The 27,424-nt window shown below is 41.3% G+C and overlaps 1 protein-coding gene across 37 annotated transcripts in view; it reads right to left on the bottom strand.

Annotated features, from left to right (window-relative positions):
• The window catches only part of ARPP21 (cAMP regulated phosphoprotein 21), a 148,621-nt gene that overhangs the window by 89,929 nt on the left and 31,268 nt on the right, over positions 1–27,424 (bottom strand). For 25 of the 37 annotated variants that reach the window (XR_013960972.1, XR_013960973.1, XR_013960974.1 and 22 more), the window contains exons 2-9: positions 16,646–16,817; positions 14,689–14,855; positions 13,590–13,631; positions 12,723–12,812; positions 8,396–8,540; positions 6,746–6,824; positions 6,047–6,106; positions 5,192–5,332 (exon numbers count right to left, since the gene is read on the bottom strand). Coding sequence is in view for 30 of the 37 variants with exons in the window: in XM_080675965.1 (XP_080532091.1) it covers positions 5,192–5,332; positions 6,047–6,106; positions 6,746–6,824; positions 8,396–8,540; positions 12,723–12,812; positions 13,590–13,631; positions 14,689–14,817 (686 nt within the window). In the remaining 7 variants the exon portion in view is untranslated. Of the gene's footprint in view, positions 1–5,191; positions 5,333–6,046; positions 6,107–6,745; positions 6,825–8,395; positions 8,541–11,753; positions 12,513–12,722; positions 12,813–13,589; positions 13,632–14,688; positions 14,856–16,645; positions 16,818–16,891; positions 16,989–17,259; positions 17,631–17,741; positions 17,876–27,424 lie in introns of those variants that run through there. The other 12 variants (XM_080675951.1, XM_080675945.1, XM_080675956.1 and 9 more) reach the window with 8 other exon arrangements.

Here is a 27,424-nt window from a genome sequence, read left to right as displayed (position 1 = left end):
GAATGATTAGTATATTTTAACTGACATAGAATTAACCGATAGTTTTTGTGTGTATAAAGAAATGCTATGTGTTAATATTTCCGGGTTGAAGGCCAGGAGATTGGGAAGTAGAGATTAGGAAGTTTGGGGTTATGTTCCCCTGGGAATGTTGTGGAATCTAGAAAGGCGGAGAAGTTGGAAGGAGTCTGGTTGGGGTATAAAACATATTAGGTAGATATCCACTTCTCTTGGTAGATTCCAATTTATTGTTTGAAGATCTGTATCAATAATTACAGTCTAGCATTTAAGTACACAACTGAGTGGAAACCAAACACCTTTGACCATTAAACTACAACTTTTTTTTTTTTTTAATCTACTCTATGCCCTAATTATCTTCTTCCTACAGCCATGGTAATATGCTAATGGCCTCTCTCCACTAACAGAAATCTTAAGATTAGTAAGACACAAGACCAGCTATTCATTGTGTACAAGCAGGTTTTTACCTACAAGTACGTCCTAAAACTTTTCCCAAGTGCTGAAATGACTGCCAATTCCTATGACTTGGAAGCCATGAAGGAAGCTCTGAGGATCTGAGGCTCATTCCGCTGCCTACACAAGCACAGCTGTAGATGTAGAACCAACCCACAGCAATCTCGCTCCCTCCACTACTCTTGTATGTTTAGGGCAATACTATATGTAGCATGTACATGTACAGTGAACCTTTTTCTAAACGCAGATAATGATTTTACACACTTACACACAGTGTCCCGACCAAAATTACATTGGTTCCTCAAATAGACTATAAACAGAAGATGGGCATGTTCCATAGTCTGTTTCTTTTGTTGGCAGCCCCGTATAGAACACCTGAGAAGTACTTTCTGCTTTACAAGGTTTAATTAGGAACATGGGTTTTGTCTCACTTCCAAGTATGCCAGGACAATTTTTAATCCTGGGGGTTCTGTGGACCCGATGTTTTGTTGGTGTCCTGGTTTTAACATTCACCATAGTATAAACATTGTTGAATCGAGTTGTCTGTTCCATTTTTTTAAAGTAATTAAATGAAAACTAGGATGTTGTAAGGAAATAAATGGGTACTTGGTGAAAGAATAGTGTTTGGGGATCTTATCAGTTCAGAGTTCTTATTCTTTTAAGATTTGCTGTTTTCTAATCTTAGGAGAAGAGTCATGGCAGAGGGCCAGAAGCAGTGGTTTTAGTCCTGGTCTTCTGTGAACTGAGTAGGTAAGAAAGATCAAGACACAAATCTCAGTTTTTGCTCCTGTAAAATGGTTCAGCTTTATCTACCTAGAATGTTGTAAGATTGAAAAAAATAAAAATTTAAAAAGTATCATCATTCCATGGGAAAACTTTGTTTAAAAAATGTTATAGTAAGAATACTAATGTTACAGGAGGCATATGCATATTTCATTTCCAAAATTAAGTGGGGAAATTACACATCTGACACTCAAAGGCTCGTAAATTATGTCAAGTCAGGAAAGGAATACAGCAAACATATTTTCTCTCCTCACACTATATCTCCATGGTTTACCTATCTCATCTATACAACCTTATGGTCTCCGAGATATTTGAGAATAACTATATGAGAAAATATAATATTTGAGAGAAATGATATGTATTTGGACCAATGTCAACATAGGTCTTACTTTGAGCCTGAGTATTGATTAAAATACGAGGTTGTTCAGTAAATTAAACTTCATTGTTTTTCTTGAGAGCAATACAATTCTTAGTTAGGTTTCTGATCTTTGACTTCAAGTCAGATGACTTCCAATGTTCTTTCTATATAAGGTTTCCTATATAAAGTTACCATGTTTAGAAACAACAAGATGCCAACCAGCCACTCATGGATGTCCAACCTGGTCTTCTTCAGAGGACTGTCAAGCAAGCATCCATATGAGGATGCCACTCTGTTTATTCGCAGCCAAAGGTGAAGAAATATAATAAACGTGGGAGGAAAGTATGGTGTTTTTTCTGTTTGTTTTGGTAAAAATGCAATTAATCACATTCAGGGAATGAAGTGCCTAAGGGTCAAACACTAAAGATTCCCATTTTAAGCCTTTGCCTCTTCAGATATTAAGCAGAACTAATGTCCATAGATTCTGATGTACTGCTGTCCACCCCTCTCTGGGTCAGCCCACTGAGAAGGTGGGAGGTCCCACAATCCTACCTCCTAGTGCCGTGGTCCGCAAACCGCAGCTTGCGAGCCACATGCGGCTCTTTGGCCCCTTGAGTGTGGCTCTTCCACAAAATACCACGGCCTGGGCGAGTCTATTTTGAAGAAGTGGCGTTAGAAGAAGTTTAAGTTTAAAAAATTTGGCTCTCCAAAGAAATTTCCATCGTTGTACTGTTGATACTTGGCTCTGCTGACTAATGAGTTTGCCGACCACTGTCCTAGTGCAATAGTTATCCTTCACTTCAAGATTCTTAACAAAGTCAACTGGGCTCAACCGCTTCACCTAGAGAGGAGCTTTACTTCGTGCTAGAACAAGTTGCATCGTTCTTGTGATTCACCCAATAGCCAGCTCAGCTGACCATCTGTTCTGGAACAAACAAGCAAGCAAAGTACTAAGTATCACTCATCAAACACCTAGGTCCTTAGGAATCAGGGCATTGAGTTCTTGAGCGCTAGACTCTTTTGGTGTTCCCCCAAACCTCTGCCTTTAGACCACTATTCTTGTTTCAGGGCGTCTGGGACCTGTCACCACTCTTCTTCAGTGATTTGCTCTTTCCTTTCTTGCTGTGTCCTTTCAGAGTAGGGGATTTAAGGCAATGACAGTGGGTGGATGTGAAAGACAAAAGAAAAAATATTCAAGAGATGACAACCTTTTAACATACACATTATCTGGGGCTAAACAGTTACTCTGACATATACAGAAACATTCTGATGCGTGTGGGGGTTTGCCCTTGATTGATGTTGGCCCTTTGGAAAACACTAGTGCAAGTAGATGGTGTTTAGTTTCCAAAAGGTATACCCTGGACATGAATCCTTTCTCTAGATTGAAGAAAAGGAAAGGGAGTTAAAAAAAATTATTTAATAAATGAGCAATGAGCTGTTCTGGGCTTAAAAAAACAAAAACAAACAAACAAAAAATAAGCCAGAGAAAGTGTAGATCAAGGAAGAGAGACCAAGAGAAGGGTAAAACTTCTCACAGAAAAGCAGACTCTTCTATTTGTAGCATTTAAATCGTATTTATAAAATTACTGTTCACACTTTTTAGCCTCCATCTTGAATGTCAAAAAAAGCAACATTATAGAGAGTATATGCGTTATGAACACTATTTGCAGTACCAACATAGCACAGAGCCTAATTCCTCCGCCCCAGATTTCCAAGAGGCTCATTTGGCATTGACACGTAATCTGACAGTTAACAAAGAATTCCAATCGAAAACATTTCAAAGTGCTAGAGAGTGACACCTATTTCTGGCAATATACCAGGGAAAGAGAGCTAGAATGAAAGGTTGAATAACACAATATGGTGAATGTCAACTCAAGATCTCCATTGATGATCAGCCAGAAAGCAGTAAATTCTACAAGAGAGCAGGTCTCCAACATGGCTACTAAGATTCATGACCGTGTGATTGCAAAATGAGTGTGCATGAAAAAATAAATGCACTCTCTGTATTGGCTGACACTGTATCAAACAGTCTAGTTGACGTATGGGCTTTTCGAGAAAGGGGAGAAAAACAAATGAAAAGGAAATAGTTCCTTGCTTGCCTATTTTGCAATCAGTGTGTCCCTCCCTGCCCTGTGGCATCTGAAAGTCACAACAACAACAACAGCAAACAACACAGAATGGAGAGTTAAAAGCAACAACAATAGCAAGAACTGGAGTCTCTGATGGAGAGGGAAGAACAGAAGGATGAAAGGACAGTGACCTTTCCATTTCTACGACTGTTCAAAACAGGAGGCACCTGTGCCAACAATCAAAGTGGAAAGCTGGTAAATGCTAAAATGTATTTTGCCAGCAAAGTAGAACGCAACCACAAGACCTGGTAATTCTGAAGCTTCAAGGGCTCTTAAATAGTGTCCACTTCAAACTCTCCTGCAGATAAGTAATTTAGGCCCAGAGAAGTGCTCAGTGTCCCTGAGGTAATAGCCAAGCTCAGTCTCTGATCTCCCAGTCTGTGTTTCTCCACCAAGACCTTCACTCTAAGTTCTGCTGAGCACAGACTGGGCCTTGAGTCCAGAAAGAGCCTCATCTCCATCCCTTCCTGCCCCAACGTCTGGTGATCAGAAAAGAAAGGGTTTTAACCGTGTTTCTTTGCTTGACACAAAAGTTCACTTCAGTGACATAGCATTTCTAAAAACTATGCAATGCACACATTTTACCAAGCACAGTGAAAAAAAAAAAAGAAATTATAACACTCGCATGTTTTAAGAGAATGCTTTACTTAGGACAGCTTTTCCCTTTTAACATGTATTTGGCTTATGAAAGTGACTTGCTCTGTACTCAACAGAGACCCAAGTTCAAGACAGCTCCAGATTTCCAAAGCCAATAACTACGCATCTTATGCTTCCGGTGGGACCATGGAAAGATAGTAAGATAGACGCAAACACTGTTTTTAAGGACAAAAAAACAACAAACAAACAAAACAAAACAAAAAAAACAAAAAACACCAAAAACCATCCTCTTTTTAGAGCTAGAACGTAGGCATCATCTCAACACTGTCATTTTGCAGGGGACAAACACTGAGATGGCAGATTTTAAATGACGCGGTTCAGGCCGCACAGCCAGTAAGTAAAGAACTGGGTCTTAGAGGCAGCATTTCTACCTCCAGGTTTGCTGCTTTTTTCGACTTTAAAAGCAGCAAAAAGAAATAAAAGGACCATTGCCCTGCACATGTCGTTGTTGTTTTAAAATGTCTGTGATTTTTAACTTGAGTTACGTTTTGCCATAAAACGTTTCACCGTTTTGTTGATAATCGCAAGGGGCGCTGATGGAAAGGAAAGAAAGTATGTTTCAGGAGCTCTGTTAGAGATAAGGGAATAAATCCACTTCATTGCCTGAATTTTATAAACTTCCCTGGTCCTCCGATCATCCTCTACAGATAAATGCCACACGACTGCCGATAAGAACGAGCGATAAAGAACACTGTGCATTTTAAATGTCACGTACTTTGCATTTGACGCGATGCCCTTATAAATGAACACAGAAGAGGAAAGGGAATTGCTAGCTAAAGGCAGCGATGGGGCTTACATTCGAGTGCTGCTGGTCTTATTGATGATAACAGATTTCCCCGTTTGATCCACGTTGTGGTCCAACCCGAAGTAAGCTGCCACACGGTGGACGAGCATCCTCTGATAGGAGGACATCTGAGGGAACTTTTTATAATGGTTACTGAAAGAGAGGACCGAAAAAAAAAAAAGTGGGATCAGCATTTTTGTTTCTGGCCCCAAGTACATTTCACAGGTACACACATAAAACCATTCCTCTCTCATCCAAACTGCTGCATCTCTGGCATCACTTCATGGTCCCATGTTGAGACAAATTGTCCACTTATTATAGATGCATCGATTAGGCTACAACAAAGATCTTTGTTTCCTAGTTGCACATTTCTCCCACCAAGGAGAATGCAGTGTCTGTTTGGAAAGTGTTCTGTTTTAGTCCATGATACCTTATCGCCCGAGCCAGGCGCAGGACAAACGATACGACATCATATGGGAGTGCAGACGCCTAGCTGGAGATGTGTCATTACATGGTTTACAGTGACAGCGGCACAATTATTTCCAGGCATAACTGACTGCAGCCAGCTGGAGCCCATTAAAAAACTATCATAAAAATGAAAAGGGTCGCTTCTTGTTACAGCTACTCTATGCTAATCAGTGGGCCCCGGTTCACAGCCATTTTGTCAGGAATTTAACAAGCAGGAGCAAACATGGTCCAAGCAACAATTCCCATTAGCATAGAGCTCCAATAGAATCTCCACTTAACCAATCGGCAAACGTATTAAATGTTTTTTCCACCCCTAAGCCTTTCCAGAGTGAATAATTCAACCCAAACACCAAATTAAGACACATCGTACAAATTAACCAGTACTGCCATTTAACATACTTGTTGTCACTGATGAAATCAATAATTTCCTGCTCCATTTTCAAGAGGATCATCCTGTCCCTGAAAAATAAATGCGAAAATGTAGTTTTTGATGTACTTTTCCATTGCCAAAGAAAGACTCAAAAAGTTCATTTGGATGCATGAAAAAGAATGTGCCTCCAAACCCTTATCTAACTCTTCTTTTGAATATGCTATATAATACATATGGCTTCATTCCTCTTAAGATTATTTCTAAACTCATTAATTATTAAATATTTTAATAATCGACACGTTCGCAGTTTTCATGTTAATTAGAATATGCAAGGTATTAGGCTCATAAAGCACATCAAATAAACTGTATGTTTTAAATTAATTGGAAACTAGAGCAATACAAAGCCCAAGCAGGTGGTTATATAACTGCATTGAAGCATAATTGGTTTATTTGATATTGATTCACCCCCCCAACCCCCGCCTCTATTTTTCCCCTTAACGCGTATCTCTTTGTGGCCAGGAAAGCAGAATTTGTAAACTATAACTTATTTACCCAGGAATTAAGATTCTCTATCCATAGTCAACATACAAATCCAGGAGAGGGTTTAAGACATCAGAGAAGGAGTCTATACTTTACAACTCCCCTCTTAGAAGTATTTGGATGAATGAGTTCAACGATAATATTCCACTCGAGTCTTCTAAAAATAAGAGGTTTGTTTAAGAATTTACCTGGAATTATTCTTTAGCGTGTTAATCAGAAACTCGTGTAAGTCTATGCCTGTAGAATCCGTGTATTCTTGGCTGCAATCTGAAACAAACAGCATGACGGAGTTGTTAGGAATGAGGGAGGTGGTGGTTGGAGTGAGGGATGGGGGTGGGGGTAGCCAAAAGGTTTTCCCAACCTTTCCTGTTTCCCTCCTGCTCAGGTAAACTTTAGGTGAAGCTATTGCTATGAAAGATACCTATTTCAAAATGAGCAGTCTGACAGTCTAACATCAGAATAAAAATTAGATTCAGGGACTGAGAACACCCAATAGATCCCGAGTGTGGCAGACTCAACCAGCTTGGGAGGCACAGTCTGGGTGGGTGGTGGGCGGAGTCAATTATCATGGGTTCCTTCTGAGCTTAAAATCAGCAAGGGCATGACCTCCACGTGACAGGTACTCTCATCCCACAGAGAGAGCTCTGGAGTTGAAGATCTCATGGAACCCTCTTACTCTTAAAACAGAGAAGGCAAGGAAGGAAGGAAGGAAGGAAGGAAGGAAGGAAGGAAGGAAGGAGGGAGGGAGGGAGGGAGGGAGGGAGGGAGGGAGGGAGGGAAGGAAGGAGGGAGGGAAGGAAGGAAGGAAGGGAGGGAAGGAAACCCCAAGATTATCTAAATATTAATCAATACAAAATGCAGCAGGATAGTAAATATTTCCCGTTCTTCCAAATCTTCTGATTCTAGCTAAAGCTTAATTTCTAAAACCATTTAGGATGCTGTATTTCTTTACTCTTGTATACACCTGGAATTTTAGATATTCAGCAGTGAATATAAGCAGATGATGGTTATAGAGCATAATGTTAGAATAGTTGCCGTTCCTCAGCTGACCGAATGCCCTATACTTTCTCAGTTATTAACCAAAGTCTACTGCGAAGCTATTTGTTTGTGGCATTGTTCATTTCAACTTAATTTAAATATGTTTTTACTTTTTTTTCTTTTAGTTTTGTACAGTTCTATGGATGGCAACAATTTGAAAAATCTGGCTTGTAGGATTGCAGATTTAGAAGGAATGACTTTTTTTGGGGAAAAACTTTATTGAAGTAGAAATGTGTATATTTTAAGTGAGATAATTGTGTAGCAGTATGTGGGTTGCACAAACTGAGTTCATCTGTGGCAGGTAAAATGTTAAGTGTGTATTTCATTGATATGGATACATACATCTGTGCTTTGGGGAGGATATCACTTGTGGACTGAGCATTGCTAATCCACTATCTGTCCTTAAAGATAAACATGAAAGTTAAGATATAAAACTGGGTTTCATTGCTGTTCATCAATCTAAATGAATGGGACTAATAAACCTGAAACAATAGCAAATTTATATTCACTGCTCCTACAAACTTATCTTTGAAAATAGGAGGTCCCAATGAAAACCCCAAAAAAATGTGATCCTAAAAATAACCTTTTAGGCTACACAAATAATGACACCATGAACAGGGAAAAAAAATCAAGTTCACATCTTTTACACACACATACACACACACACACACACACACACACACACACACACGATTAAATACGGAGTTTGGTGGGAGGTGAATATGCATGTAAAATCTAGAATTATTCTGTGATTCTTCATTTTACTGAATTGAATAAGTTGAGAAAACTTTCACATTCACCTTTTGATAACATTCTGATCTTGGGTTTTTCAGAGGATTTATCTTTGTTTTTATCCTTTTCTTTTTCTCTTTCAGGGTCATCTTTCCTAGATTTATCCTCCTCTTGCAGGCTGGGGAAACTGGAAAGCTGTAAATGAATTGATTCCTGTTGGGGAAAAAATATAATAATTTAGGGCCAGATTTAATAATTTCTGCCTGGCTTCCAGTTTGCATAGAGCTTATCACGTACAGGCAAATGAAAGCCAGGTGCAGTTTTTTTTTTTCTTTCTTTCTTTCTTAAATGGCAAAAAATTCAACCTGTCAGAAAAATAATTGCCCTTGCAGTTGAATTAAAGTTCAGGAGTCAGTGGCAGGTCAGGAGAATCATCTAGCACTAAAACTTTGCCTCACGGTGGTTAACCTTAAGCAAGTTACATTCCTGTAGATCACAACTCTTGTTTCCTCTACAGGTTTACCTGTAAGCACCTAGGAAACAGTTCTTTATCAGTGAGCTTGCATCCCAGCCACTGCCATGTCTCAAACATGGAGTGGCTTCCATAGTTCTCTCCCATGAGCTCTTATAAGGAGCAACTGGCACAAATACAAACAGACAGATGTTACGGATCATCATTACATATAGAACAGACATAGATAAAGACCCTACTAGCCAATTTACAAGAGAAAGTCTACTTTACCACTGTAGCAACAATGATTTTTTACTACTAAGAAAAACCAAGCTATATAATTGCAGGAATATTAGGTATGCATTATTTTCATACATGCATGGTTTACAAATGCCCCTAATAAATCATCATAATATATAGTTACAATAAGCATCACCTTTTAAAAAGGGTAGAAACTAGAATTATATTTTCCATCAATTATATATAAATATTTAATATGAGTTCAATTTTAGCATCAGTTAATCCTTTCCAAAATGTAAGATTCTCTTGGACTATTGCTTGGTTTAAGATTGACCATGTATAGTGTTTGCGGCTGAATCCATTTTTCTATTTATTTATTTTGCACTGAAAATGAAGCATTTTGTATTAACTTGTATATCAGCCATTTGGTTGATGGTATGTTCACTGTTTTGAAGAAGAATGAGCCAAATTATGTTTTTTAGTTTTATGACAATCCTATGCTATGATTGAAACAATGACAAATTAGTCAACATTAAGCCCACATGCTCTTATGTAAGAGATCATTTGATGGGAAGGCTTTCTTTCACTAGTGACATTAAAATTTATGATGTAGGGGGAAAAATATTCCCAGTGACTAATAGTGTTTTTCACGGAAAACTGAACTAGTGCTCATCTACATGTGACTAAATGGATGCTGTACATCCTCAAATCGTGGCCAATCTGGGATTCTTAATGGTCCTTTGGTTCACTTGTCTGATCGAACAAGCATAAAATCAAAGCCCTCCACAGCCAACTTTCTTTTTTGGGGAGGGGCTCCATTATGAATTCACAGCTGGAATAAAAAGTCACCAAGACTGGAAAGACATGTGCTACAGAAGATGAAATAGACTACATTCTCATGATACATATTTATCTGAGCTGATGTCCTGACAGTCACATATTTATTCTGGAGATGAACGTGTAAGAAATATGTAAAACTGAGTGTTTTTATCACTTGATTTGGGACCGAAATGTCTTAGTCCACAATGCTTCGGGCAGATTTTAGGGTTATGATTTGTTTCTACTTGCTAAGAAAGCAGCTGGAACGTGCCTGTTTCAGAAGACAGGAAGGGGGTGGGGAAAAAAATCAATTTGACAGCTGATCAGGTGGGAAACTGAGGGTACCAGGCCATGAAAGTGGTCTCATTGCTTCTCCAAAACCAACTGAACCTTCCAGCCTCCATACGTTTAAGTCTTAAATCAAAGAGGCTTAGAAATACTCATGTAAGAGCAGAGGCTGACTGGCATTATTTACCAAAAAAGATGGACACACTCATGCCATGTGTGGAATAATACTATCCTCAGAAAAACACCTCTCTGTTCTATGCAAACATATACATTATGGTGTTGAAAGAACACACAAAAGTGCTATTGAGTTGGTAAAAAACAATCTGTTATTTTTTAATATTTTTATTGATACGCTCAATAATAAAATACAAGTGTTAATAATTACATTGGTACAGGAAAAGTTTATGTCCAACAACATGAGAAGAATGATTCAAGTTGCAGTAATACACTGATAAAGAGTATAACATTAGAAAAGCAAAACTCCTTTAACTTAAGGACAGACTGAACCATCAACTATGGGTCTGAGATCAAGTAATACAGGTAGCAAGAGTTTTTCCCACACAGGAAAATGAAGGCAGTTTCCCAAACACTGTGAAATGTACAAACAGGGGAAGCGATACAATCCATACGCTGTATACGTCTGCCAGTGTTCTCTGGGATTCAGATCCCATACTTTGTAAGTGCCGGTGGTAGCTAATGAAGGCATTGCATGTCAAGTTCAAAGGTCTGCTTCTTTATTCTCTAAAAAGTCTAGCATGGCCACTTGCTTACATGTGTGTCTGGCTACTGTCTGGCACCCCCCTGCTCCCACCGCCCCTCAGCCAGTCCCAAGAGAAGCGTGCAAGCTGTACTTATCTCCTAGTCTTGGTCACTGAGCTTGGAACCAGTAGGAACAAAGCACCATTTGCATCTTATTTCTCTGCACCAATTGTATGGAGAAACTAGACTTAGATCCAGGACGGGCACTAGGGTACAGATGCTCTCTTAAAAAATTTCCTCCTGCCTAGCCAGTGTAGCTCAGTGGTTAAGCATCAACCTATGAACCAGGAGATCACGGTTTGATTCCCGGTCAGGGCACATGCCCGGGTTGTGGGCTCGATCCCCAGTGTGGGGTGTGCAGGAGGCAGCTGATCAATGATTCTCTCTCATCATTGACGTTTCTATTTCTCTCTCCCTCTCCCTTCCTCTGTGAAATCAATAAAAATATATTTTTTAAAAAAAATTTCCTCCTGGGACCTTGCCAAATGGGATAAAAAGCAGATGACGTCTTTAAAGGCTGTCTTCCTCTGCCCTGCATTGGAGTAGGGGACAACGGGGACAGCCCTTCTCCCAGAGTCTGTCATTCTGCAGAGTTAACACGTGGCGTGTGCATTACATTACAAGCCGTCAATCAACACTGAATAATACAAGCCGGGATGGTCACATGATTCCCCCTTTTCAATCTCCGGTAAAAATAGAAGCACAAAATAAAATGCTGAAGGAAAGCCACACATTTCTCAGAACCCAAGGAAAAGAAAGCTTGTGGATGAAACATCTTGATGGCTACTGAAAGGTAGCCTGTTCATGCCCACGACAGGAGTGGCATGTTGAGAAAATGCGGCCGGGGAACAAAAAGTACTCTCAGGACAAAATCGAGAAGGGTTTTATTTTTGGTCCTTTTAAAGAAAGTGCTCTCAGTGCTCTCTGGAACCATGAGGAGAATTTAGAGGATTTCAATTAAAGTACAAAGAGAAAAGCAAAACAAGACCAAACAAAAAATAATGGTATCTTAAATCAATTTTCCCTCCCCTGGGCTCAGATAAATCATTTCACTTCTGTCTTGACTGCTCTCAGCCTCTGATAAATTAAGGGAAATATCAGCAGCAAGACTATTTTAATAAAAGCTAATATGATGCCTACAAGGCAAACAAAAATAAAGATGATGTGACGTTTCCCGTCTTTGTCACAAAAGGGTTTTGCTGGAAGTTGAATTTTTCAGAGCCTTGCTGTGAGTTAGCAACCGTCACCGTGCGCATATGCAGCAATACATGAATAACATTAACTTAAATTCACCATCAGCTCAGATTCCTCTCGGAATCATTTTTCCAGTATTGAGACATCTCCACTAACAGCCATCCAAGTACTTCTCCCAAGTTCAATGCACCTTTTTTTTCTCTATTCCTAACATTTGATTATCGCCAAGGGTTTTGTTTCTTATAGGCAAATGCATTTGGGGGAGGTGAGAGGTAAGACTATCCCGTAAGGAAGGAGATGGGACACTTAGGTCTGCATTTGGTTCAGTCTTATCAAGAGAGAGCCTTTGAGGAAACCCAGCCCTACCGGGCTTACTTTTTAAGTTTTAATCTAAATTCTTTTGAATTCCTTTCCATTTGCAGTTTTCAGAGCGTCTGGAAAAAAAACAAACGTAATACTCTGTGACAAACCGTGACACTAGTTGAAAACGTCTCATACACAGGGGATGAAGCCAGAGAAACACTTTCTTTCCTCAAATGATGTTCCTTTGCCCCCAAAGCACTGTCTAACGCCAGATTCATACCCATGCACACATAGGTGGGTCCCGTTCGTGCAAGTAACCATAGTAACAGGGGGTGGTATACCTGATCTTGGAGACTTTCCCCTCCGGGTCTGGCTGAGGATTCTTCACAGACAGCGAGACTGCGCGTCAGTTTACCTTTCCCTGCTCCTGACTGGGGAGGGGAGAGAAGAGGGGTGGAGGAGAACATAAAGGAAACACACACAAAATATTCTCAGGCCGCCAAACCATCTCCACCTTCACGTGACAACCCCACATCGGAGCTCAACACTGAGCTTCAGGTCAGCCGCTCAGTGCTGTCCACATTAGCTCAAAGCATCAGGCCCTGGTGATGATGGGCACCGAGGTGAGGGAAGACGTGAATGGATGGATTTAAGGAACACCTCCAGCCAACTGTGCCCACCACACTGCAAACGCACGAGGGGTGAGTCGCTGCCATTTCATGGAAATGCCAGAAGAGAAAGGTGAGAGAAGAGAATGTCTACAGAAACGAAGCTGGGAAGCGACTTAACTGAGAAGATGCTTGACAAAGATGACACACGTGTCCTAGACACCGGCCCCTGTCTACTTCCAGATGGAAAGCAACTGGGAGGCTGAAACAGTCACCCCGAATTTTACTTACACTGAAAACAAAACAAGCAGCCGCTGGCTTTGCAAAGCATGTCACCTCTGCAGGTGTGAACTGGGGTTCAAATAGGTACAACTGCAGCTTTGGGAACCCTAAATGCTCTCATGGCAAAGCACCCAGAGCAAGAAAGGAAGGTGGACGTGAACGTGACTCCGTGGAAAGCAGACAGCACCAGTACAGCCCAGATCTACCACAATCTCTCCACACGACCCTCCAGATGGATGGCAAACCCGTTAACTCGGGCGTCAAATATGCAACTGCTACCCATGCCACCAGGTCTATATAGAATCCCCAGGACCCTACCTTTGATTTTCTTCTTTCTTGGTTCTGAGCTGCCAGCCGCCTCTGTGTGTTAGAAATAAAGCAAAACAAAACAAACAAACCATAAATGGACAATGAGAGAATGGGAGAGAGAGGGGAGAGAGGAGAGAGGAGAGAGAAGAGAGGAGAGAGAGAAAGAGAAGGGGGGGGGGAGGAGGGAGGGAGGGAGGGAGGGAGGGAGGGAGAGAGAAGCAAAATAAAGGTGTCACTATAGTGGAGAAATCAACAGTGAGGGCCATAAAGGCATTCTAGGCACCGGGAGGACTCCTCCCCAGACTTCTGACCATTGAACTTTTCGCTCTCTTGTTTAGCAGCTATTAGAGAGAAGAAAAGCCGACCTTGAAGCTTTGGGCCATTATGCGGTTATCTGCCTTTGCTCACTGGTAAATAAAAAGAGTTAACACTTTAATAGGTATGTTCAAAGAAAATCCATACAAGCTGTTTGCAAAAACAGCTTGTTTTTTCTCTATGAAACCTTTTTCTCCCCTCATAACTCATGATGTATTTAATCATGTCACTTTTTCAGTATTTCCATTTCTACCCTTTTATAGATCTCTATCTGTCCATCTCTCTCTCTCTCTCCCCACCTCTGGCTGGGAATTGTAGGACTAAGGTTTGTTTGTTAGTAAGAATCTAACCTTAGCCTGCCTGTGACAGTCAGCAGAGCTCATATCTTTGATTTTTCCTAGTCTTTCGTGAGCTGAGTCTTCATCTTTCCACGGAATAGCAAATCCATTTAAAAAAAAAAAAAAAAAAAAAACTCAGCTCACCTAAAGCTACCTTGGGAGAAGCCTTCCCCAAACTCCTTGAGGTGGTCTGGAAATTAGTATGGTGATGCTGTGTGCAAATTCAGTCGTTGGATGTTTTGCATGTCAAAGGGCCATTTCGAGCACGATTTAGGCAGAAAAAAAAATGAATGGCCAATAATTGGGAAGGGAGAGGATAGCTTGATGGGTTTCCTAGTCATTGCCCTAGTCAAACTCTTTTTTGGAAAAGAAGAAAACAAACTTTCAAGGTAGTCTAAAAAGGAAAAGCAGGAACTGTACACAATGGCCCGAGAAAGAGTTTCCCCCAGGCTTACCTGCAGTTCCAGCTTCTCCTCTTCATCCAGACTCTCGGCCTTAACGATGCCATTCTCCGGAGTGGTCCTCTCCTGCTCCGCCCCGCCTTCCTCCACGATGGCCTGACTCAGGTCCCCTGGCTCCGACATTCTCTCAGACGCAAATTAAAATAGCAAGGTTTGATGCCCTGCAAGGTTAGGATGTCAGACAATCAGGTTAGAGCCGGGGGCAGTATTCACCATTGTTTTTTGAGATATTTCATTCCTCCCTTCATATCCTCATTCAAATGAGCCGCTCAGGCATCCCTGCCAATTTTATACAAAAGGAGACTGAAGCAAGATCCCACCAGGTACCGAAGGCGAACACAAGAGGCAGAATGGGCTGCCCTATCCACACCCCCACAAACACATGCCCTGGTGAATGTACTTGCCATCAAAATGGGTAAACAAATAAACAGAGACACATACTTGCACACAACTAACAGCCCCCGGGACCCACTACAAAGCAGAGGAACAAGAGTAAGAGTATTTCTCCAACTGTTGCACAGATACCGCCCTGCGCTTCTGAGCCAAGAGGTGGTACCGGTGTTTGGCAGCGCCTTAAGGATGACTCAACAACGATTTGCAAGTTTTCACGTAGACATACTTTTCTAGGGATAAGGAACACTGCCCTCCAGGGGCCAACCTCAACTTAAGAGGCAACCATTCAGTGTAAATATAGGACCTACGCTAGACAATAGACCTTTCAGGGCCAGAAAAAAACTGGCTGCAAAGTGACAACGACTTGATTCAAAGCATGAGCCCTCTGCCCAGCTGGTGCATGAGCCCTCTGCACAGACCCCAGGGAAAGGTGCCTCTGGCAGCAGCTCAGGAAGCTGTGGCTCTGAACGCTGATGCTGCAGGCTCACAATGGACCACCCTGCTGGACCAGGCTCTGGAGGTGGCTTGTCCAAGTTCAAGCCTGTTTGCTATTTATTTCTTTTTCTCTGACCCCTGCCTGACACTTCCCTTTCTGATGGGCTGCGGTCAGAGGAGGCTCATGAATAATTTAGCACTGACTTTCTTCTCGGTTTCTTTTTTTTTTTAAGATGTGAGCAAAATAAAGGAAGGGAGGGAGGGAGGGAGGGAGAGAGAGAGAGAGAGGATGGGAAGGAGAATGGAAAAAGAAAAGGAGAGAAAAAGACATTGTAGCCTAGAAAGTCAGCTGTTCTTCACAAACATTTCACAGCAATGCTGGTTCTGTTCCCAGTTGGGACAACGGTAATTAGTATTGGACAAATCCATGTTTTGGTACGTTTCCTGGGGAGTGTTTAATTACCATTTGCTAATTCAGTATCTTGATTTCCGGCAGGCTAAAGGAAATACGAGAAAAAGCAAAACCATGGCAATTTCTGTTGCAAATTTGCTAAGAGCCACCATGACTGGACAGATGGTAGCTAATGATATCCTTAAACAACACAGCTCCTTTGGCAAAGGATTGTGGGAATGAAAAGGGGACCGGTTTCCTAAAGGAAGGTGGTTTGGGTCTGTGAGTGATTCGTGAGCCATGCTTTTGGGTTCAGGGAGGCTGTCAGCTGTCCCATCCAGTGCCCTGTGACTGATTTCTCTTCTTCCCGTGAAACTGGGTATGCATGAAGTTGACAAAATAAAAAAGTTCTGCTTCCCAACGGCATACAGCTTGTTTCTCAATGTACTGGGGAGGGGGAGGAGATGGGACTTCTGTCGCCCTAACTTTTTTTCAGAGCATTTCCATAAAAATCAGATCGTGATCGGATTTAACATGGAAAATGGGATGAACACATTGAGTTCAATTTCACAAACGAAAAGCCAGCTGAGTCCCTGATACAGATCCCTGTCAGTTCTGTTTACCTTTCGTGAACTGTTCGATGCAAACAGGCGCATTTATGTAACAATAAAACAAAACAAAACAAAAAAATCCCCACAGATGAGATGACAGCCAGACGACAAGACTTTTTACCTTTGGCGCAGAATTCCTGCTGTAGGTCTGGGCGACTTCACTGGCGGCTTCTGTCGCTCCGCACCGGGGAAATCCACGCAGATCAGAGGCAACCGGAGTCCCATGTCCCCATTAACAGTTCGGAATGCCCATGTCCCTGCGATTCCCTCACACAGTGTGCCACATCGTCAACCTGCAAAAAAGACGAAAGGTCAGTGGCGAGAATGGCAGCAAGCATGGCAGGGTGGAGCACGAGAGGAACAAGACCGGGTTTCTAACACGGATGACCGGCTCCCAGCGAAACCACGTCCCCAGCTTGCTCCAGCTCCACCTGTCCCAGGCTGCCTGCTTCTCCGCTAATGAAGGCTACAGCCGGCTGTTCAAGTCAGCGCGGCACCCACGCAAGGAGCTAAAATTAACAGTTGCATTATGCACTGAAGATTACTCACTTCAATTTTAACCTTTTTTAGTGAAATCTCTCACTTTATATTACAAAAAAAAAGAAAAAGAAAAAAGAAAAAGCCACACGAGCTTGTGTGTTCGCCTCAATGAGAATCCAGATCACCTGTGAGCAAAAGTCTTGCCTCCTTTTTAAAGCAAAGCCTTTGTCTCCATTACAGAGTCCTAGCCTTTACCTCACTGTTGTTTCTGGGACTCCTTCCTCCCTGAAAGTTATCCCAGTGAAGCGCGTGCAAAGGTTTCGATTCTGACGGAGGCATTCTCAATCCGGTAAAGTCCCAAAGAGCACGTTCCCCAGGGCATGGCTGAGAGAGCTCTTCCCGCTTGCAGTTCGGGCAGAAGCATCCCTGATATTCCTGTTGCACGGCGAACACAGCCTCTCTGGACCCCTCCCTCCCCAGCAGGACTGCCACCGCCAGCTGGGCATTCTGTTTGACAGCAAAGACGCGCTGTCAGAGGGATTCAACAGATTTGCAGACTTTGAGCCTGTTGAAAACAACCCATGCTCTATCGTGCACTTTCTTTTTTTCTCACCACTCCTACAGGAGCCCAGGCAAAGACAGCGTGAATGCAAACAGAGAGACGGATCCCTAATAACACTTGCCAAAAACCAGGCTGTATCTGCTGCCTTTCGCTGCAGTTCCACTCCGTTGCATACCTGCTAATGCCAACAGCATGCACGCCTCTCCCATCGTAGAGCCATCTTCGAGAACAATAACTGCATCTCCATTAGTTTGTCTGAAGTTCAGAAACCCTCTTGCCTCCCTCCCTCGTGGCCCCCCTCCCAAGTTCAAATGAGCACAGGTGGTTCCTCACTGGATTTCACTGCGGCTATGTTAACAACATATTGGGTTACAACACCATTTGTTGTGCAAGAGAAAAACAACTTCTGAAAATGCAATCGCTTATACCGGCAATCATTTCTAGCTTTATTCATGTTTCATTAAAATGGATAATTTGGCTTTGAAATATGTTTCTTTTTTTGTTAGAAATTATACAGCTTCTTGAGAGATAAGCAACCGTTCATTTAGGACGAAAATGATTCGTTCATCAACAGTAATTTTAATTTTTCAATTTGATCAGCTTCACCATGGCTACTTTGACCAACACTCAAATTAAATAGTAGTCAACATGGCTTAAAATCAGAATCTATTTAAGTAACCAGCCATTGCCGATTGTCTTAGAATAGACACCAAATGCTTTTTGAATTCTCTTTCCATTTCCCAAAGAAAATGAAGGGATCCACAATCATTGTATCCCTTTTGCCTCCTTTCTCTGATGCTCATATTTGTACAGTGGCCTTTAATCCAACAGGTGAATGGCAGTGCGTTTCTCAAATCTAAACCTGGTCGAATTATTCCAGTCCCAGTAGGTGGATGCAAGATATACTTCTTCCCATGAAGAAACAGAAAGAACAAACTGATATCCACTTAACCAACTCAAGGCGCGAACAGCCTGGATATCTGTGTGTGCGTAATTACCAGGACACGTTTTGAAATAGCACTGAGCTCTGAAGCCAGCGAGGTATTATTCTTGCATGCCTGAATCATAAAGTCATCATCTACCAAGATAAAAGTGAATATGGGCATATGGGAATGAGCAGAGAGTAACATATGGATCACAAATATTTTTGTAACTGATTAAAATTGTTCTCTTTGCTAAGAAAGCAGTGCCAGGAATTCAACTCTACTCCCAGCTTTCTGTTCACCAAACTAACCTAACTCTTCCAATGCCATTTAATCTTAAACTGTTCCAATTTCTCCCATTTTCACAAAGAAGCAAAACTACTTTTAACAAATACCTTTAATCCAACATTCAGTTCATAGATATCCTGGTCAAATGTCAATTGTTATAGTTGGAGGGGTGGAGGAAGGAAGAGAAGACTCTATCCATAAAATAATAGTTACTGCAGTTCTTTCAATGAAAGTAATATTTTAACCATAATTTAGAGCAGTGATTTTCAACCTTTTTCATTTCATTGCACACATAAACTGATTACTAAAATTCTGCCACACACCAAAAAAATATATTTTTTGCTGATCTGACAAAAAAAGGGTGTAATTTTGATTCATTCACACCAGATGGCTATTATTGTGTTGACTGCTGTCATTTTTTTATTAGATGGTACCCGTGGTCGGCAAACTGCGGCTCGCGAGCCACATGTGGCTCTTTGGCCCCTTGAGTGTGGCTCTTCCACAAAATACCACGGCCTGGGCGAGTCTATTTTGAAGAAGTGGCATTAGAAAAAGTTTAAGTTTAAAAAAATTTGGCTCTCAAAAGAAATTTCAATCGTTGCACTGTTGGTATTTGGCTCTGTTGACTAATGAGTTTGCCGACCACTGGCTAAGCTAAGGGAAAATAGGTCAATGCCCCTTATGAAATAGTCAGGTATTGCAAGTTTTAAAAATTCTTGGGACGCACCCATTGAAAGTCTCTGATTTAGAGGATGGTATTTAGTAAAGGTAGTTAATCACTTGCAAAACAATTGATCAGAAGTGCTTGCAGCTCTTTACAATGAGGAAACTCAGTAAAATCATTACCATTTCACCTTATATTTTTGCTGTTTCTTATATATTCATCTTAGTTTAGAGTTGAAAATAGTAGCATTTATGGGGTTGTGGGGATGAGAAAGAGGGAGAGAGGAGAAAAGTACAATGCAAAATACCAAATATTCTGTCTTCCATCACCACCAACAAAATAGATGTGTCCTAACTCTCTCTCCCTCCTTCTCTCCCTCCCTCCCTCCCTCTCTCCCTCCCTCCCTCCCTCCCTCTGGCATATATTAATCTCTGGGCTGTCATGTGGAGAAAGAAAGATCAAACTTGATTCAGATTCCAACAGTAATTTAGTTCTCAGGGGATAGCTGAAATGGGAAATTAAAGTTGAATTCTATTAGCATGTTGGAAGGGTCATTTTTCTCTCTCTCTTTTTTTTTTTTTTTTTTTTTACTAAAAGTTAACACATGATGACTAATCTTATCCCAAGGCAGTATTGGCACTTTGTGATGAAATAGCACTGTTCATTCTTGTTCTAGCTGGTCACAGTTCTTCAAATGTAAACCACTTGCAAATTGTGGTGATATTAGTGATTTGTCAATTTGCCACATGTGATGATATTTAAGAGCTGCACCACTTTATAAACCTAAAGACATCTTATTCTCAAAACAGTTATTCTGCTTAAGTTTTAAAAAAATATTAGGGATGTGTAAGGTAAAATCAAAAGAATCAAAGTAATTGGAAATGCAATTCTTTCAGAAATAAAAGCAACCATACTATGAACAATGTACAAACTAATATGTTCAGCAAGTTTGAGAAAATTTCCCCAGGTGACAAAAACATCAGGAAGAAATTTTCACATAGATTTAATTTCCCAAAGAAACTGTTCTTTAATACAGGTACAAGTAACACTCAAGGAGAAGCTCTACCCTTTAATTAAACTCATTTTGGTCAACCCAACGTACAGGCATTATATTACATTATTAAGCCTTACTTGGTGTTGCTACAAAAGTTAGAACTAAGGGGGGAAAGCCTACTTTTAAAAACACAGAACCCAGTAATCCCACTCCTAAATATATGCCCAAAATAATTAAAAACACTCAAACAGATGTTTGTATACTAGTGTTTATAGCAGCATTATTCATTTATAATGACCAAAAAATGAAAACAACCCAAGTGTCCATCAGCAGATAAATGGATAAACAAAATATGGTATACACATGCAATGGAATAGTATTAAACCTTAAAAAAGAAATGAAATTCAGATACATGCTACAATATGGATGGACTTTGAAAACGTTATGCTTAGTAAAATATTACAGAAATAGAAGAACAAATATTATATGAGTCCACTTATAAGAGGAACTTAGAATAGGCAAATTCATAAAGACATAGCAAAATAGAAATTTTACTGGAGGTAGGAAAGAAAAGAGTTATTGTTTAATTGGTATGAAGTGTTTGTTGGGGATGATAAAAAAAGTTGTGGGTGTAGATGTGGTAACAGTTACACAACATTATGAAAATATTTAAACGCCACTGAATTGTACATTTCTGAATGCTAAGGCGACAAATATCATATTATGTAAATTTGATCACAATAAAAAACCTAAAAAAAACAACACTTTTATCTTCCTGAATATGATATAAATTAGGGATAAGAAAATCAACATACATACAAACAGATCAAAGGCAGAAATGATAGGACTACTTTACAAAATTTCCCCTGACATATTGACCACACATACATGTAAAGACAAGTTTTATGCACGTAACCTGCCCAGGTTTGTCTCTGGCTCTAACAGAGACACAATAAATGGGACCCTGAGTAATCTCATCCTCATTTTATCCGTCTCATCTTTTATGATTCAGTAAGCTTTGCCGGTTAATCACCCAATGTGGACATTGCAAGAATAAAAAGGTGATGTTCAGAAAACCCTCCACAGCATCTCTCCCAGAGCCAATTTGTGTATGGCCAACGTGTTCTCATCCACAAAAGACACCATTTCTAACCAAAACACACAACCTGATCAAATCTGATGCCTGGAGCTTACTCTAGGCAGAGTGTTGCTGCCCTACAAACCTCAGGGTGCCAATAACCTGGCAGAGAGGACTGGATGTGACAGAGCAGCTGATCAGCAGTTTTGTCCCATCACTGACCACCCCTTTTTTTATTGCAGATAAGGATAATCTGCAATAGAATCCAATAGAATCCATGCCACAAAGAACAGGGCCAATGGCTCTGCTGCTATGTTAGAATATAAATCAAATAATCCGAGAGAGCACTGAGGATTATTTTAAAATATATTTTTATTGATTTTAAAGAGGAAGGGAGAAGGAGAGGGAGTGATAGATACATCAATGATGAGAGAGCATCATTGATCAGCTGCCTCCTGCATGCCCCCCACTGGGGATCGAGACAGCAACTCTGGCATGTGTCCTTGATGGGAATTGAACCCAGGACCCTTCAGTCTGCAGGCCGATGCTCTAGCCACTGAGCCAAACTGGCTATGGCTAAGAATGGTTTTGGTTTAACTATGTGACTATAGGGACCAGGGGTGGGCAAACTTTTTGACTCGAGGGCCACAATGGGTTCTTAAACTGGACCGGAGGGCCGGAACAAAAGCATGGATGGAGGGTTTGTGTGAACTAATATAAATTCAAAGTAAAGGAGCGGAGGGGAGAGCAAGAGAACCGGATAGAACAGCCGGATCCGGCCCACGGGCCGTAGTTTGCCCACGGCTGGACTAACCCCAGGATTTTTAAATAGCCTCAACTTTCACAACCCCTGCAGGCTGGTCACTACGTCATAGTTCCTACCTCATTCTACTAAGAATCTAGGCAAGACTTGTCCATACGCAGGGTAGTCTCACCAACCTCCAGATTGATGCAAACTTAAAATAACAACAAAAAACACAGTGCAAGTACACACGGAACCATAGCTTTGCAAAGAACCTTGAGGTCAGCTGGTGCAGCTAACATTAAATCCAGTGACTTGGACAAGATTTACAACCAGATAGTGACAAAGCTGCCCCAAATCTTTTCATTTTGATTAGGGGGCAGAGCTCATTTTAATACACTGTAGTCCTCTACTGACGGCTCTATTAGAAATTGACCAGGCTCCTCTAATCTATGCAATTAATTCCCAGGGAGCCCCACACGTGGATTTTCACTGGACCACTATCTTCCTTCCTCTCTCACGGCCAGCAAACACTGCACAGAGGCTGCACACACACCTCTTCTGGTGTATGTTTCTTCTCTGATTATATCTTTAAGATCATAAGGACCCATTTGGGTTTCTAGACATTATATTCGGTCTTTCTCTGTGAAAAATCCAGAAAGCCCATAAACCATAAATAACTATCAGGATGACCTAAAGTTATCTGCTGGCTACTACCCATGTTCCTTCCTCCACGTCCAGACCTTACAGTGCCCGTCTTTCCAGAGCCCACACAGGAATTCACAATCCTGCACGATTTCCAGGTGCAGTGTACCTGGGGTTGTAGAAAGGCATTTGAATTTGTGAATGTGGGAACAATTAGGATCTCTCCTGGAGCCAGAATATATGTAGCATTTAGAAATGGTGGTCCCCTAATCCTCAAGCGAAATGCCAGGATTTCAGACATGCGCAGTAGCCTCCTCATGCCAATTGTAACCAAAACAAAATTTTCCAGGAACTTAAATAACACTGCAGGCATCTTGTGGATAATAATTCCATATGACTTTGTTGAAACAGAAATGTTCCTAGTCAGCTCTTCCAGGCATCCCACGGAGTTATGTATTTATTGTAAATAACCCCTCAATATCCCTGTACTGTGACCTCCTGTCACCAGCAACACTATTGTAGGCATGGGAGGGACCATCAACTGAAATGATACTTTTGCTCGAACCTTATTAATCTCACTGATTAATTCAGTTCATTTCTGTTCAAACCATATTTTAAAATTTCCTCTTGACCTGGACACCAAAAATAGAATCCACTATTTATTTTCTATTGACAACACCTTGTAATGGAACGAGGATTTATCACAAAACCCATGTTTTCAACTCTGGCTTAAAGGATTAAAAATGATTTAAAAAATCATCATGAAGAGAAAAGGTACTTCTAAAGGTGGAGGAGGGTATTAATTATAGTCATCACATCTGACATGAACTCTTTCTTCCTTCCTTCCTACAAGACGTGAAAGAGGCATCTGTCATTTCAAAAACAATGAAACCTCACAAACGCGATGCTGTTCTAGGTGCGAGAGTGGGGGCGAAATGTTTGAGTTATTCAAACCCTTTCCTGCAGAAAAGAGGAACGGAAGAGACATCCAGATGAAATGAATAAAAGTGACGATAAATTGGTAAATTATTATTCTGTCAGATTTTTGAAATGTGATAAAATTTATGTTTTTTCCCCCCATATCTAAATTAGGGAAATAAGAGGTTCCCCTGCTATGTCTTTATTTTCTCTCATGTCAATGCTTGGTATTTGGTCCAACAGCATACAAATATTTCACGCCTTCATACTGCCTTTGCGGAATTACTGTTAGAGATCATTACTGACCCCAATCAAAAGGAATCAATGCAGGAATTTAAATTACCCACCATAACCTCAGCTCTTCTTCCCTTCCCCCCACCCCACCCCCCCACAACAGCAGGCGGATGAAAGGTTTTCCAGAGAAGCAAAGAAATTGAAGGTAGCAAAGGCAGTTCCCCAAAATGAAAAGCCAAGATGTGGGTCTAAAGGATCTATGACCATAGAAGGTGTGCTCCCCAAAGGGAGAGAGAGAGTCAGGAGAGAGAAATTTAGCAGACATGGATGTATGCTGCCATCCCACGTACAGCATGTGGAATGTCAAGAGCCACGGTAACAAAGGGAGTTTCTAGTTAAGGAGGGTAGCTCTGAGCTACCACTGTGTGTTAACAAACTGATATTGCTATTCCTTCAAGATTCAACAACCATACTAATCCATGTTTTTATTGAGTATTGACTATGACGTGGGTAATTTGGGCTGAGTCTCTTGTGTTGATTTTTACATTATATCCTTATATCCACCACACCAGGCATTACTAGCCTATAGTGGAGAAGATGACAAGCCAGCTTCCTGCTTGTCCTGTCTCTTTAGTGTTAAGTCATCTGGCTGCTGGCTCCTCCAGTCACTGGATCTCAGGTCTTAGCAATGCCTATGAATCATTCTTTCACAAGGCTTAAAACTTGAACCAAGTAATAAAATTTGCTCTCCTCCCACTATTTTGTAAGCTACACCATGACAGAGATTGTTGCCTGTGTATACCTGGGTGTTATCCCCAGTGTTGAGAACAGTGTCTGGCACCTAGTAGGATCTGATGACTCACTGAACAAAAGGAGGCTCCAGACTCTAACTGGATACCAATCCGTGAGGGCTGGGTGACTTTATTGCCTTTCTTCTACCCAAAAAAGCAAGGCATCTAATGACTCAGAGACCTATCTACCAATGGCAAGGGTTAGGGGAAAACACCCTACCTGACAGCCACTACAAGGGAAAACTCATGACATGCTTCTGGATGGACGGGTCTCAAGAAGGTTTTGGCCTGGCTGAGCTCTGTGAGAGGGGGCCTCTCCACTGGGAGATAGAGAGCTGAAGCTTACTTATTGAGCACCTACTGTGTGGAATACTGTGTGGCCTTCTGGGTAAGATATGAGAGAAAGAGATGGTGCTTGCCCTGAAGGAGCTGCCAATCTAACTAGAGAATTTAACAAAGGGATTTGAGAACAAAGGGATCAGGGGACTAAGCATATGTGCAAACAATACACGCCACTTCCACTTAGGTTTTCTTAAAGTCCAGTGCTCTCAAAGGCTAATCTTGAAAGTCATCTTAAGGGAACTAGTAGATGTCATTAAGAGAAAATGAACAATGGGAAAGACATTTTCACTAAAGACAGAAGGAGAGTGCTGAACCCTTGGACGAAAGACACACACGCAGGTGAGTTTCTTCAGGCTGTTGGTAGTTTCTGAGTTTTTCTGAGTAGGTGATCACATGAATCAGATGCATGGTACATGGATAGGCTAATAAAACTGACCAGACATCTAGGCCTTGCTCACACATCCAGGCTGTATATATTGTGCCTCTCCTTCATCCCCAACTCTACTCCTTACAGTTATTGCATGAAGCTTCTTCCGAGTGCTCACTCTATCTGGGTTCCCACCTAAGCGTCCTCTTCCCTCTGGATGAAGTGCCACCCACTTCAGGTACCAGGGTGCTCGTATGTGCCCGCTCTGCCCCTCCTGTTCTGTATTTCCTCATTCTCTACATGGCTTAGTGTAGTGCAACACAAAGTTACAGATGGACACCCTACAAATGCAGTCATGAACATGCAACAGCCACTGAGCTAGATGCCCACTTTTGCTGGAGAACAAAAGTGCTCAATAAATAATTCCTGCTATCCTCAGACTTCCTGAAAGGAGATGCACTTGAGATATAGGAGAGATGAATTCATTTGATGTCGGTGTGGTTTTTGTTCTACTGGGTAGCAACATTGCGTTGGAATTGTTCCTCACCACAATGAAATCTCTATACAGCCTCCTTAAAGGGGTGACAGAGTTTGTCAAAGTGCTTCAAAGATGCCTTTTTTTCCTCGGATGGGGGGGGGGGCGGGGGGGGCAGGGGACGGGTAGCAACTAGGGAGGAAAAGGAGCTATGTGTCTGCAGAGAGAGAACTTACAGAGACTCGCGTAGAACCAGGGTGCTGTATAGTAAATAAAAGCTAATATACAAAACAAAATCTCTAAGCCTTTTCTGCTACGCCATCAAGGGTTTTGCTTGTGTTTGGATCTTGCTTTAATTTTTAATGTTCTAAGGAAATGTTCCTGATGACCAGGTGGGCACTAGTCTAAATTCTCCGGACAGAGGGCACTTGGGCCAGTCTATCTTGGACTACTGACGGTACTCATCACACAGTAGGAACAAATCCAAACCAGCTTGCTGAAAGGAGAAATGGATACACTCTTGGGAGGGAGATATTTTCAGGAACCTTACAACATATTGGGGGTGTGGAGTCTGTGTTTTGCAGTGTCCAGGGCTCAACCAGAAAATAATTTCCTACTTAAGATACAGGAATTGGTGTGTGCCTCGTTGTGTTGGGCACTATTCCAGGTCTGGGCCATCTGTGGCCATGCTCATTGGGTCCCAGATGCCCTGCTTGGAAAGTAACCTAAAATGAGCATGTGGTTGGCCATTTGAAAGAGAGAATCTGTAGTTTAAAGTTGTCTGGCCTGCCGCCATTCAATGTCAGAATTGGAATCACATAACAGTTCTCTACCTCCAAAGGCAGGCCAGGCACGATGATGTGCACCCCATGTCCCTGACCTCATGAAAAGCTCCATTAAAACAAACATTCTTGCTTGAAGGGACAGTTAAAGAATTCATTTCATTCAAGACTACAAGCAATTCCATACATTTTTAAAAGTAATAAATAAAGACATGTAATGGGGGGAAAACCCAAGATGGGTAAATCCTTAGCTTCCATAATTATTTTAAATGTAAATGGACTAAATTTTCCAATAAAAACCCCACAAAATTGCTGAATGGATAAAATAAAAACATAATTTAACTATTAAAAAACAAAGACTACAAGCATGATGCAGGTGAATGCCTTCTGCTTTGATGGATTTTCCTGCTTGGGTGTTCCTTGTTCCAAGCCTCCAACAAGACCCTTTAATCCTGAAAAACCTGGGTCAAGGCAAATGGGTGTATGTTTTTAATAATTCTCTATATTTTTAAATATTGATCCATCTAGTTAGTCTTATAATAGTATGAGCTGGTGTAAACTCCGTGAGTTGTTAGAACCTGCAAAAGCTAGCAGGAGCTGAAGAAAGGAATAAAA

Source organism: Plecotus auritus (genome assembly GCF_963455305.1).
Source record: "Plecotus auritus genome assembly, chromosome: 6".
NCBI classification, from domain to species: Eukaryota; Metazoa; Chordata; class Mammalia; order Chiroptera; family Vespertilionidae; genus Plecotus; species Plecotus auritus.
The sequence above is the reverse complement of the archived record's forward strand: the minus strand, read 5'-3'. Positions and strand labels throughout refer to the sequence as shown.